Source organism: Pleurodeles waltl, chromosome 7, assembly GCF_031143425.1.
Source record: "Pleurodeles waltl isolate 20211129_DDA chromosome 7, aPleWal1.hap1.20221129, whole genome shotgun sequence".
Lineage (NCBI taxonomy): Eukaryota > Metazoa > Chordata > Amphibia > Caudata > Salamandridae > Pleurodeles > Pleurodeles waltl.
Window position 1 is genome coordinate 120,750,531 of NC_090446.1, and position 14,767 is coordinate 120,765,297.

Genomic DNA, 14,767 nt, shown 5'->3' on the forward strand with positions numbered 1-14,767 from the left:
CAGGTATTTGCACCCTGCCCTCTGGGCTAGGAGGGTCTGCCATAGATGTGACTTATTGTGACCTGGTAGTGAAAGGATGCATGCCTGCATGCACCTTTTCACGCAGGCTGCAATGGCTTCCCATGGGTGGCATAATACATGCTGCAGCCAATCGGGATCCCCTGGTAGCCAATGTCCTGGGTACCTAGGTACCATATACTAGGGACTTACATGGGGCACCAGTATGCCAAATGTGGGGTGGAAATGGTTCCAAGCAACCAAGTTTAAAGGGAGAGAGCATAATCACTGGGATCCTGCTAACCCAGTGAACACAGTCAAACACACTGATAAACAGGCAAAAAGTAGGGGTAACAATACTAAAAAGAGGCTACTTTCGTACAGTATTCTGCTTTGCTTCAGATTGAGAGGGAACAAAGCTAAAGGAATGCAAAGAATGTAGCACTCTTAGTCGGAGTAATGAATTTATTAAGGCACTTCCCAGGTTTCATATACACAAGGAGAATAACGTGAGCACTTAATGTGAATGCAGCAACACATGTGCAACTCTCAAAATAATCACAGCAGAGGAATAATAATAATCAAAGAAAATGCAAAGATCAACAATTAATATATATGCAGTGATTACATATGTATGCATGCACAGAGTAAAGTTAGATATTAAGAATTAAAAATGCATCATCATGGGGATCGAATCCAACATCATCCTTGTCTGCCAACGTCAGTCTGTAGAACCCATGACAGCTGAGACAGTAGAGACCACCCCAAAAGGATTACTCTGAGCAATGCGTCCACTCTCAGAGATGAGTTCCTTCTCCCTCAGTGTCAAGCTTCTCCACCTTATAATCCTTAAATTAACATCAGAAGAAGGTTCTAGAACTCCCCCTCCCATCGAGTATGTTGTGAAATTTAAGCGCTGGCCGTACTGGGTCAGTGTTGAAAAAACACACAAGAGACTGGCCAGCACACAGGGTGTATTTCCAAGACCGAGCTGTACCCTTCTCTGTCATAAACATTCTCACCATTGTACAGTCTTATCAATGTTTCATCCCCCATGTTATGTTCCCTTCCCTGATGAGAAAAGCGAAAACACGTTAACAAGCTGTATGCGGAAAAATATTTGCGCCACCAATGTGATGGCGTTTGAAGCTAAGCTAAGCACAAAATGGAGCCAGTGGTCAAGATGGAGTCAGTGGTTAAATACAGATAGCATTGCAATGAGGTAGGTTGCAAATTGCAGCTCAATCTAAATGGATGACATCAAAGGCATTTTAGCCTGCTGGGTCAGTAGACAACCTTGTATTTGACTGAATTTAAATAAAGTATAGTAAATATTTTTTATATAGGTTGTACAAGACCACAGTCCACATCCAAACCCACTGCTGGCGGTCTTCCAAATGCCATATTACGACTACTAAAGGATTTCTGCCACAATTTTGTTGGAAATCCAACAGCAGTTGTGCTGGTGGTCGGCAGCGCAGAGGTGCTTCCACCGCCACGCCAAAAGGACTTCGCCTGCCGTATTAGAGCAGTAATACGGCGTGGCGATGTCCTGATGGCGGGGCGATGCTGGCGTTGGAAGCGCCGGGCCCATTCCCTGGCGGATGACCTCCTTGCCGGACAAGGTAATTCAATCGTCCGACAGGGAAAGGGGGTGGGAGGGTGGGTGTTGTGTGTGTGTGTGAGTAGGTGTATGTCTGCGTGTGTGATTGTTGAAGTGCGTGTTGGTATGTTTGTGTGAATGCTCTTGGTGCGAGTGAATGCGTGTCTTTATGGGTGTTGGTGAATGCGTGTCCGTAAGTGTTGGTGAATGTGTGTATGTCAGTGCTGGTGACTAGGTGTATGCGGGGTGCGTGTGCGTATATGCAGGGAGGGGGGTGCTGTCATGGAAAAGGGTGTGGGGGGGTCATGGAATTGAAAGGGGGTTGGAGGGAGTCGTCTGCCAGCGGCAGGAAAGAATTTCCTGCTGCCGGCAGCCTTTCTGGCAGGGTTTTTGTGTTGGTGCTACTGCCGCGGAAACCCTGGCGGAAAGGTGACTCGTCATACCACCGGCGGTCTTCAGAGGACCGCCAGCTCAGAGGTGCTGTCCTTTGGCCTGGCTGTCCGACCACCCTGGCGGTACCAACGGAGATGTGGCGGTTTGGCAGGGGCCAAACTGGCACACTCGTAATGTGGTGGTCTTCACCACCGGCCCTTCAGCGGTGAGACCGCCACCGCAGCCCTGGAGGTCTTCGGACTGCCAGGGTCATAATGAGGGCTTGTGTCTTTAAGAACACTGGGACCTCCAATATCCCAACATGCCTAGTGAGAGTCAGTTACCTCAGTTCTTTTTGTAGTGTGTACTAGCCAATTTAAAGAGGAGTCTAAATATTATTTTGTCTAGTCCACCGGGGAGGAGGAAGGGTTGCTTGTGACTATCAAGGAAATACTCCTATGACAGAACTGGAGTTACAGGTAAGAAAGTATATATACCTTCTTTCATAGGGGATTGCCATGTATAGTCATAAGCATTGAATAGAGTAGCAAGCCCAACCAACTGAAAGCAGTGGAGTAGAAAGAACAATAATGAGACAGTCAAGCAAAGAGATTTCTGAGAGAAGATTGCCCTACTTGAGCATCTGTCCTAGCATCAAAGTCAAGACAGTGGTGCTTGGTGAATGTCTGGTGTGACGTCAATGTACCAGCTTTGCAAATATATGCCAAGGGGATATTTCTCATTAAGGCAGTTCAGGATACACGAGACAATCCATCCGGAGAGTGACTGCTTGGAGGGTTCAAGACCTATTCCAACTGGACCATATTTAATAAACAGTTGCTGTGATCTGCGAATAGATTTTGTTTTGTCTACGTAAAATTTAAAAACCTTCTTTACATCCAGAGAGTAATAGTACTCTCTTCTCGGGAGTAGATGGATTTTTAAAGAAAGTTGGTAAAGAAATAGTCTGGTTCACATGAAAATCAGAGATAACCTTAGCTAGGAATTTAGGATGTGTCCTCATAACTACTTTGGAGGAGTGGAAGGCTATATAAGGTTTGTGAGCACAGAGGGCCTAGATCTCGCTAACCTTGCGTGCTGATGTAATTGCCACAAGGAAAGCAGTTTTCGGAATGAGGTGTTGGAGAGATGTCTTGTGTATGGGATCAAAAGGTTGTTGCATGAGACCACATTAAGCTCATATGGCAGAGCAGGAAGCCTAATAGGAGGAAATACCTTCTTTAACCCCTCAAGGAAATCTTTGATGACTGGGATTTTAAAGAAAGAGGTTTGTGATGGATTTTTCCTGTATGCAGCGAAAGCTGAGATGCGCACTTTAAGAGAATTGCAGGCCAGATTTAGCAAGGTGCAACAAATATGGTAGAATGACATCCTCTTGCAAGATGTGGGGTCTATCTTCTTGGAGGAACACCTGATGCAGAATCTCTTCCATTTGACGGCATATGCAGATAGGGTGGAAGGCCGCTTTGCTTCTTTCAGAACCTCCATACAGTCTTGTAGTAGGCTGAACTGTCCATACTGTACTAGCTCAGGAGCCATGCTGCCAAATTCAAGGAGGAGAGGTTGGGGTGTCTCATCTGGCCTCTGAATTTCATCATGAGGTCTGGCCTGCATGGTAGCCTGAGATGTGGACGGAGAAGAAGGTGAAGAAGGTCCCGGAACCACCAATGCCTCGCCCACTCTGGTGCTGTCAACATCCTGGCTGATGTTGTTGAGGGCTTGACGAGGACTGCCGGGATCAGGGGAATTGGTGGAAAAGTGTAAAGAAATGTGTTGGATCAGTCAATTCATAGGCCATTCCCCTTTAATTCTGGATGGTAAAACCTGGTGGCAAAGTCGTGGCATTTTTTTGTTTTCTGCTTGGCGAACAGGTCGATAGAATTTGTGGCCCACAAGCGGAATATATTTTGAGCGACATCTTCGTTCAATACCCACTCATGGATTTGTCGAGAGCCCTGCTGAGTGCATCTGCCTGGACATTCTCAACATATTACTTTCCAATTCCTGTCAAGGGGCCAGTTCTAGATTGTCTGGGCCTCTTGTGACAGAGCTCTGGATTTGGTTCCCCCTGCTTGTTCAGGTAATACATGGTGGTTGTACTATCAGTCTGAACAAGCAGGGTGTCAGTGTTGAAAGATGGGACAAACGCCTTGACAGCTAGGTGAACTGCAAGGAGTTTGAGGAGATTGATGTGGTATGTCGTCTCCCTCCAAGACCATGAGCCTTGTATCTGTAGGTGATCCATATGGGCTCCCCATTTGAGGAGAGAGGCATCCGTCACGGTGGTCTGTGTTGGAGCTTGTTGACGAATTGGCATCCCTTGTAGGAGTTTGCTTGGAGAGCACCATCAGTTGAGGGATCTGATTGAATGGAGGGACAGAGTGATCCTGACTTCCCAGTTTCCCGTCAGCTGGTCCCACTGGTCCTCTAAGCACTCCTGGAGAGGTTGCATGTGGAGGTGGTCGTTGGGAGCAAGAAAGATGCAGGAGGCCATGGAGCCAAGAAGTGAGGAGATTGTCTGCACTGTTGGACGATGCACTGTTTTGAGAGCGCAACACTTTTGGAGAATGGATAAGCGTCATTCCTCCGAAGGACACACCTTTTTTTATAGCATGTCGATGGTAGTTCCTAAGTTGTGCAACTTCTGGACTGGTGTTGCCGTGGACTTGAGAAAGTTGACATAAAGATCCAATCGATACAGGAGATTGAAAGTCCATTTGAAATGCAGTTGGGCTTCTGGAAAGGTGGATGCCTTGATCAGCCAGTAGTCCAGGTATGGGTAGACAAAGATTTGTTGCTTTCGTAGTCCAGATATGGGTAGTCAAAGATTTGTTGCTTTCGTAGATGTGCTGCCACCAAAGCCATGCAGTTGGAGAAATTTTGGGTGCTGACTTGAGATCAAACAGTAGGATGGTGTATTGGTAGTGATCTTGCCCCACAACAAACCGTAGGAACTTCCGATGCTTCTTTGTAATGGGAATATGAAAGTAGGCATCATGCAGGTCGACGGAGCAAAGCCAGCAACCTGACCTTTTCCTTTCGAAACCATTTGTTGGTGAGATCGAGATTGGGTCCGAACTCTTGTCTGTCCTTTTTTGGCATGAGGCAGTACCTGGAGTAAATGCATTTTCCCCGCTGGTTGAGGGGAACAGGTTTCACCACCTTCTTTTGCAATAGGCCTTTAGTAGGTCAAGATGAGTAGTGGAATAGACAGTGGTGGGGCAGTAAACCGGAGACAATACCCATTCTGCACAATGTCCAAGACCCAGGCGTTTGTTGTAATGTGTAGCCACTCTGTCAGGTCATTTGTGAAACTTACCCCCCACCGGAGTGGGTAACGGAAGAGGAGGAAGAAAGCATTTATGGTTTTGAGGTTGTCGAGTACCCTGATTGGGCTGGTGTGTTGCTCGTCCTCTTTGTTGTTTGGGCTGAGGTTGGCAATGCCACTGATACTGCTGCTGAGATCTTCCAGGCAGCCAATGAGGGGTTTGAACCATCTGAGGAGGAAAGTGATGGTATAAAGGTCGGAAGGATCTGCGCTGATCCTTAGGTTTCTCAGGACCTACGGCTTTCAAAGTATCCACCTCAGTCTTCATCCTTGTCATTTCATCATCAGCATGTGAGCCGAACAGTGTGGTGTCCGAAAATGGCAAGTTCTGTATACATTGCTGAGCGTCCGCCTTTAGTGATGGCAGTCAGAGCCAGGCATGCCTTCTCAAGGACCCTCCATGGCAATAAGCATGTGCTGAGATTAAGGATGAATCTACTGCCGCACTAATGATCTGATTAGATACCATTGCACCTTCTTGGATGACCTCCAGAAAATCCTCCCTTTGATCTCTTGGGAGGTGGTAAGCGAAATGGAGGATGGAGTCCCGCAGGGCTCATTCATATCTGCCCAAGAGAGCACTGGCCGCATTCATAGACATAGCTGCAGTATTACAGACTTTAAAGCCTGTCAAACCAATTTTCTACTTTCTTTATCCGGAGAAGTAGCAGAAGGAGATGTGGCATGAGATTTGCGGACAGCCAGGATTACTACAGAGTTAGGTGGAGGATTGGAGCGCAGATCTTGGTCCGGAGGATGATACTTTTTCTGGAGCCTGGAAGGCGCCAACTTAGCCACAGCTGGGGTAAGAAGCAAGTCCATGGTGGGTTCAAGAAGACCTGGCACTAGGGGGAGCACAGGCCTCAAGGCTGTATGCTGATGGAGCATTTCAAAGATTACCGATGTGGACGGTGCTGGAACAGCCATTGGTATACTGAGCTTAGCCACAACTCGAACAAGAACCTCCTGAAAGGTGGTTATATCATTTAACATTGAGAAATGAGGCTGAGGAGAGTCTGATAATGTGGGCAAATAGTCCTTGGTGGACGAGGACGTATCCCCATGATAGCGTTGATGAGATCGCAATCTTGACCTATGGCGTGATCGGTGACATGAATGTCTTGATCTTGTAGAAGAACGCCCAGATACATACGGCCATTATGGGAGTGATGGTGCAATCTTGAGCATATTCGTGGTCTGGGAGCTGTAACGGTGCTAGTCACATGTGGCACTGGAGGAAGTGGAAGCACAGGTGCCAGAAGAATTGGGGGTGGAGGCTGAGGCGGAGGTGTTGCTGCTGGGAGGGGAGAGGTAGTAGAATAAGGAGATGAGCGGATGACTATCAGGGACAGAGGAATATCTCTGAAACGCATGGATTCTGATTAAGAATAAATACTCTTTGTTTTGCAGATTTTTCCCTTCTCTGCGTCAACGTCTGTCACTGGCGTCTAGGCATTGATGCTGATCAGCTCCTCGATGTTGAGCTCTCATGTTGACGTTTCCTTCCCAGCGAGCTAGCATCTATCGACGTCGATGCACTACACACGACAGTGTGCGCCAATGAGCAGAACTCCAGTCTTTGAAGGTGAACATGTCAGTGCCATACCTCCTCTCATCGATCTCTTTGACGTCAAACAGGACCAAAAGCGTTTTCTTCCTTAAAAATGCCTCTCAGAACCTTCCACAACCACTGCAAGGCTGAGGGGAGAGCTCTAGGCGAAGAATGACCTTCCCCTCGCTCAGAGGTCCCACTGGCTTTTTGCTGGCATCGTCTCTCTGCTCTCCCTTGAAGGCAAATGTTCTCCTGCCACGCAGGGACAAATGTCTTTCAGATGTTAGAGGAGGCAGGAAGGTGTGAGGAAGGCAGGCAGCTGCTACAGACCTCATGGGAATCTGTTTTGACCTTTTTTCTGCCTCAGCGTGGGCATTTGTCAAATAAAGAAGGCATTTTTTCAAATAAAAATGTCTTAATTCCTGTCAGAAAAAAACAAAAACCAACAGGAGAAAAAAATACTTTGAGTGAAGCTGTTGTCACTGATATAGCCAATTCTGGAAGGAAAAAACCTAAAAAGGTTGAGCTCAATGCTTCAGGGTCCTGTCAGCAGGAGCCAGAAAAAAGAACTGGGGTACCTGCCTCTCACACGGGCAGGTCCCAGCGTTCTTAAAGACACAGTCTCCTTTTCCTTCCTTTATAATGGCAGCCTATAAGCTACACTGCACTGCATGCACTCTTTCATCCTTAACTTAGAGAACAAAAGGGTTTGTGAAAGATTTCTTCTGTTATTTTTCAAATTATTCATGCTTTTGACTGCATGTCTTCTTGGTCTACTTCCCTTTTGTGTCAACAAGATGAAGAATTTCGGCCACTGTAGCCTATCCTTTAGGCTGCATAATAACATTCTTAAGTGACCCAGCAGGCCCTACTGAATAAAGGCGAACATCAACACTTAAGACGACATATTGGAAAAAGTGCTCCAGGGTCCCCGCAGGCGGGCAGAACTATTTAATGCTTATTACTATGCAAGAAAATCCTCTACAAGAGGACTATGAACTACCACAGAATGCCTACCTAGTGAGATGCTATCAGAATCATTCTGGCTCTTGAGTAAGTCAGTTTGATGAAGACTGCTGGTATCAGGGGAATCTCAGAAGACTGCAACACTTCTGATAAGACAGATAACAGTCTCTCCTCTGAAGGATAGACATTTATCTTTAATGTACTCAGAACTGTTCCCAGATAAAACAACAACTGTACAGGAGGTTGATGTTGACTTTTCATGACCGATCTTCAATCCCAGTCAATTGAGAACTGTGACTGAACTGCACATTCTGATGAGCTAGTTCCAATGTTGAGGTCTTGATCAGCCAGTCGCCTAGATATGGGGACACAAAGATCTTTTGAGTTCTGTGATAGCCTGCCACCATAGGCTTGTACTCAATGCAGGCTTGAGTCCCGCTGGGAGGGCCAAATACTGATAACAATATGGGGGATACCTGAAATGTATATCTGGATGGCAAATAGGCTCTTGAGTGTTCAGACTCCTAGATAGTGGCAAACCTCCTAGACTTCATCTTCCTGAGCCACAGAGTAGACTTTGAATTTTAATCTTCAAAGAAGATGCCATTTTCCTCGATGTAGAATGGCACTTCAACATCGTAAGCCCCCCTTAATGTCAATTGTCTTCTACTCAACAACGTCAAATGTCTCCTCAATGGTGAGCCAGTGCACAACAGCGAGGAATTTATTACAATACCTTGCCTCGATGGGGAACACCACTATTTCTCATGATGGCATCTTCTTTTGGATCTCTGCCTAGAGGAGTCATGAGATTACAATAGGAACAGTGGTAGAGATCGGATCTTTCCCACAGTCTTGTAACCCCAAGTACTTCCTCAAAGGGATCTCTGATACCTGTGCTGTTCTTCCTAGCCATGAAGGCTGGGTCCTTCAGGGTTGGCCTGGGGTTACATTTGTCAGTAATGTGGGTGACTAGTAGGTAAAGGATACAAAGACAGTAATTATATGTTTTTGCCACAGGCATGGCACTTCACACACGAATATTGCATAGTTGTAAAGTGAAAAAATATTTTGTTTCAGAAAATGACAGAAACAAATCAAGATGTCAAAAGAAATCAGGTAAAGTTGATTTACAGAAGGCTTGGAAAGATTTTCATGGAAAAAGGCTCAGTTCAGTGTGCCACTGTCATGTGAGGGTCCAGAAAAGAAGATGAAATTGCCACTGACAATGCATGGTGGGGTAATGTAGAGCTGGGAGCACTTAAAGCTGCTATTTTCTTTTTTAAGTTTTCAAGGTGTGCTATTAAGAGGAGAGTAACTAAGCCTATTGAACTTTCAATAGAGTGTTTGCTTTTTTTATTTCCATTTAATGAAAAGCAGATGAAAACACTGGGCAAAAGATTACATTTTTCACATGATTTGCAGCTACACCTAAACAAGCACTAGCAAAGCCAATAGGTCTAGCCTATGGACGAGCTATTGTTTTTGCAATCGGGTGGGGGTGGTTAATGGGATGGCAGATAGGATGGTGAACGTGAGGGTGGGTGGTCGTGGATATCAGGACTCGGCTTGCCCTGTGCCTAAAAAAAAAATAAGTTGGTGAATGCATTTAGAAAAAAAAAAAAAAAAAGAAAGAGCAAACAAGGCAGGAGGTGGGTGGAGACGGCGGCCCATGCGCGGCGTGTGGCTGTTGTGAGGGGCCCTGGAAGACAGACTCAGGATCTAAGGCTCAGTAAGTTTAAAGTGAAAGCACTTGGTTTGCTGCAGTCACATGCCTAGAATTACTACAGGCTCAGGAAATATATTAAACAAAGCAGTATTTAAGTAGTTAGTACCTTACTGATACGCTCTGATTTGGGGCAGTGCTTTTCCCACTTTGGGCCTTGAAATGGAGTAAAGCGCTATCCACATTGCCAGCGCCCACCTCCTAAAAGCACACTTCTGTGTAATCAAGGGAACTCCCCCCATGCGCTCATGGTTCTCATTGAAACAAAAGAGAGTAAGAGGTTAAGCGTGGATGCATGGTGGGAGGGTAACTCATTGAGAGAAATGGTAAAAATCCAAAAATTGCACCAGTGGTTAGTACACTTACTTGCATTGAAGACCATGCAACTTTTTAAAAGGGTGGCTGTAACTTCTATATTTTTACATTTAGAGAGAAATTATTTAGTGCTATGTAAACATAACATATTAGTTGTACAATCGTAGCATCATTACTTATGAAATTAATGCATAGGAACTCATAATACTCTTCTGGAGGAAAGTATATTTCATATACTTCGCAAGTTCATGCTTTCGGGCATTTTCATGTGCGGTTTTTGGTATCATGTTTATTACTGAATATTTCAGCAAGAAACCGGACACTGCCGTATTAAAACCCATTGAGTGCTAAGGATTAGATGATCTTGCCCTCTGAATCATTTGGGCTGTCTTCGAAGAGGACGAGGCCATCTCATCCTTAGTTTTAATAGATGTTCATTTTCTAACTCAATCAGCCAAATGTTATTTGAACTTATTCTAGAATAATGCATGTATTTAGGGGGAAATACATGCCAAGCACACCATCTATACTGTTAAACTCCAAAAACCTAAAGTTTAATCTAAAAATTATTTGTTTTCATAAGTTATTTGAAATACATCAAGATGTTATAAACCTGCTAATTCTACAAAATAAAATAGAACGAAACTGAAGCTGCAAGAAACACAAAGGCTGTGTTCAGTACCCTGCAAGTTAGCAGTATTGTTTAGAGCAGACCAGAACATCATACCTAGTACTGTTAGATACTCCTCGATGTTGTCATTGCTAACCATCTTCCAGCAGCTGTTAAAGTCTGCAGGCATTGTTGAGGGTTGGAGCTAAATGGCCATAGGGGCAGGAAAATGATGTTTTTACAGATGAAGTGATTTTCCGGGGTAAGGCGCAAACACTCAAAATACCGGGGTTAGGATACCGGAGCCCAGAGTAAAAGGAACGCAGGACAGCTGGAGCCCAGAGCCTGGGAGTGTAGGAGCTCAGTTCTTAGGGTATAGATAGAAACATAGGAGAGTAACGTGTAAGTAGGTGGCACAGGCCTGCCAAGGAGTAAGAAGCCTTGGATGCGGGATCGCAGGTCGAAAAAGTGCAAGAATACTGATCCCGGGGTGTTTGAAGTACAAAATGTCAGAGAGGCACGTAGCGGCTGAAGTTAGAAGCAGAAGCAGGAAGAAAGGCGACCTCACGCTTCTTGTGCTCTGCACTCCGTAGCTCCTTGAAGCATGCTCTCATCTGAGCTCACTTAATCAAACCCTCTTGCCATTGTTAATTGAAATTCGCTGACTTAACAGAATAGATAGTCGATAAGAGACAGCACTAGGCAACCAGCCTAAATGAGTAGCATAGCACCACCATCACAGCAGCTCCGATGGGAGCACAACAGCTGGTCTTTTCCGGCTTGAGAGGGACAAATGCAGTGATAAAATGCAAGCACCTATGAGCCTGAAGCACCTACAGTGCAGGAAAAAAATAATAAAATAGTCCCCCTAATGAACAGATAAAGAACCAAAGATACAGTACTTGGCCCTTGATCCGTGGGAGGAAATAAAAGTCAAGAAGGAGGGACAAAGAGGAAGGATTGCCCACTAGCAAACCAGGATTTTTAATGGACAGTGAAACAAACAAATGAAAAGCAGTGGGCAGGCTTTGAGCCCACAAAGAAGTATATTCTAAAATATACACAACAGGTATCGAACGTTTGTCCTAAAAAAAAAAAAAAAAAAAAAAATACATTTAAAAAAGAAACTGCTACCAAAATATGCCTGCAGTCTTGTGGTTGTTTGTAGGTACCTCTGCCAGCCCCCGAGTCCGCGACCATGCAACTGTAACTATAAACACAAACCTCTGTTTCTAAAATCTTTGGCAGCCTTTTTCAAAGCTGCTGCAAAAAGGTTCCTTTTTTGCAACGATTAGGAAAGTAATTTGCTAGAATCTCACAATGGGACAAGTACAGCAATGAAGGAGACAGGATGTGAACTGAAACTTAATGCCAAATTTTTTGTCCCACTCAAAACGGTGCTTGAATTAACAAGGGTCATACTTGGGAGACAGCAGCAATTGACTATTAAATGAATGCAACATCTCTCGAAATAATTTTGCATTGATTTTCATATATCTCTTTGCAATCTAAATGCACCCTTTCCTGTGATCCATCTGCAAAGTGAATTCTGGACCAACATTTCACACCAAACCCAACTATTAAAAAGAGTGAATGTAACCTTGGCACAATGTTCTGAAGAAATTTCACCTACCACTACTAAATCAGAACATTATTTAAGTCTTTTGAAAAGGTGGATGTTTTAACTTGGATAAATGCTTAAAACAAACTAGTAAGAGAGTAATATGCTACTAAGGAAGTTAATGTAGAGTAGGGTATGCTAGACATTCTATCATATACTTTTCTAGCTGAGGTAGCAGGCACAAGGAAGTCATTTTACAAGTCAGATATTTAAATAGCAGGTTAGTCATCATCACAACACTGGTGGTTACATAGTACACATGATTCTAGTCAGGAGCCCATCTGCTGGACTACAACTCCTTAAAGGTCGTAAAACACAAAACAAAGGGCCTCGAAAAGGATATAATCTTCAATCTGGGCTGCAATATGTTCACAGTCTGCACCAATAGCAATGTAGTCATCTGTCAAAGAAAAAAGTATATTTGTAAGTAGGCACTGCATCAAAATCAAACGAAAGTTCAGAGCGCACTATGCATCCACATAATTCACCATTTTATGTTGTTTACGAAGTGCATGGTTTCATGACAGATTTATGGCACTGATCTAGCCCCCTTATACTGTTCTCAAAATCCCACTCTTATTCCACATAGGCGATCAAACTATTCATGAGCTAACACTGCATTTACTGCAAGGCTATTTCAGTCTGCAAGGGGCATACTTTCCCACGTCCCTAAAACCCTCATTACAAATGTCCGTTTACCTTGATGGTGCAGTAACAGGATTTACATGCCTAAACAGCATTTCATCGCAGTAAGGGAGTGATTCACCTGGACTCTCCACCTGCTGACAGGTGAAAAAACACCTAGCAGAATTACAAACTCAATCTGCTGTCGAATCACAACCCATTAGTAATCCCACATTTTGGGGGGATGCTCCGAGTCGAATGTACAATCCAGCGATTTATTTCACACGCCATTGTAACTATCATTTACTGCAAAATCAGTAGCCCTAAGGGGGTGTGCAAGTGAAAAATGGGAATCTAATTGTAGCACTTTCATAAAGTCTGGTCTAACAGGACAGGCCACACCCAAGTACAAGTGTTCAGTCAAGCGACTGTCACATAGTTTCCCCTGTACTGGATATCTCTGAGACTTTCTATCCTGATGCCCACTTATTATGGGGAATGTTTTCTTTGACCTTCTTTGCACATACTAGTGGTCATCCTACCAGCCTAGAATGTCTGTGAAAGGTCTTGTCCGTGGCGGGCCACTCTGACACAGACCCTTGTATCCATATACCAAGCCAGAAGGACAGTATAGTGACACTTAAATGTACCACTAAATCCACCCAACATAAGAGAAAGTTGTCTCTTTAGGCTCTGCTACCTCTCCAGACCATTCCATGTACGATAATGTTAAAGCACTGGCTGCAACTCAATAACTCATGTCGATAATGTCTCTGAAGGCTTTTGCGGCATAAGGGATATACACCACATCATTCTATTATCATCCCCTCTTATTCACGTGAGCAATTGTACAGAAAGAGACAATTTCACAACTTTGACTCCAGAATAGCTGATATCAATTACAGGATTCTGAGTGGCCTTGGCTGAATGAAAGGGGTTTCCCAATATCTAGGAGAAGAACTTTGAGGTCACATCATATATTCTGTACGTACGCATCCCTCACTTAGGGCCATATGTACGAACACATTTTCCTATAGACACAGAATGGACAAAACTGCTTGCTACATCTGGCCCTTAGTTCTTTCAGTTATAACCAAGACCACTGGAATTATGCAATTCTGCGACTGCTGCTTTTTTTGGATAAATATGGACTTCCCGCATTCGCTACACAATGAATCGTCTGATGCATGATCTGCATATTTTAACAAAAAAATGTTTCTAGCTCCAACAGATCAAAAGTTACTAAAAACGTGAAGACGTGTTTGCTTACAGTGGAAGGCCCTTCACAAAGGTTAACTTTTCTCATTTCAGCAGTTTATTTACATATAGTTCTATATTTGGTTGTTAAACTAGTACTAATGAGGTGAAATATTTGACCTGAGAAAGTAATATCATGTATAAAAAAATTACAAAATAATGAAGGAATACCATCAAAAAACGTTTGCATTATGCCTCATAATTTACCTTTTCATGCTGCATAATTTAGTCAACCCTTACGCACAATTTGTTGCTCCTCTGCCACATAATTCCAGTGCCATGATTACAAACAAAGGTATATATGGTAATATATGTTATGTAGTGCTTTTAAGATCCTCCAAGATTTGCTTTCTTGAAAAGACGAGCTTTAATCGTAAAAGACAAAATAACTTAACTGTGAGGGCATTTTTTCAGTATAAATAGCTTTCAGATTCACTTTTGAATTATTCCTGTTTTCTACTTTAGGAAAGTGCCCTCTTTCTATGTAGGGTTACCTCCATTTTCTATCTGTTGTCAGTATGTTTGACTGTGTCCACTGGGATGCTAACCAGGACCCCAGTGGTTATGGTCTCTCATGTACATTTTCATAACTGTACCCTTTTCATCCCACATTTGGCATACTGGTCCCCCCATGTAAGTCCCTAGTATATGGTATCCAGGTACGCAGGGCATTGGGGCACCAGGGGATCCCTATAGGCTGCAGCAGTTATTCTGCCACCCATAGGAAGCCCAAGCAAAGGGTTCTGCAGGCCTGCCATAGCTGTCTGCGTGAAAG

At 44.1% G+C, this 14,767-nt stretch overlaps 1 protein-coding gene across 3 annotated transcripts in view; it reads right to left on the reverse strand.

The window, feature by feature from the left end:
* The window catches only part of TCEA2 (transcription elongation factor A2), a 577,635-nt gene that overhangs the window by 152,927 nt on the left and 409,941 nt on the right, over positions 1 to 14,767 (reverse strand). For all 3 annotated transcript variants that reach the window (XM_069243232.1, XM_069243235.1, XM_069243233.1), the window contains one exon: positions 12,455 to 12,511. In XM_069243232.1, the coding sequence (XP_069099333.1) occupies positions 12,455 to 12,511 (57 nt within the window). The remainder of the gene's footprint in view (positions 1 to 12,454; positions 12,512 to 14,767) is intronic.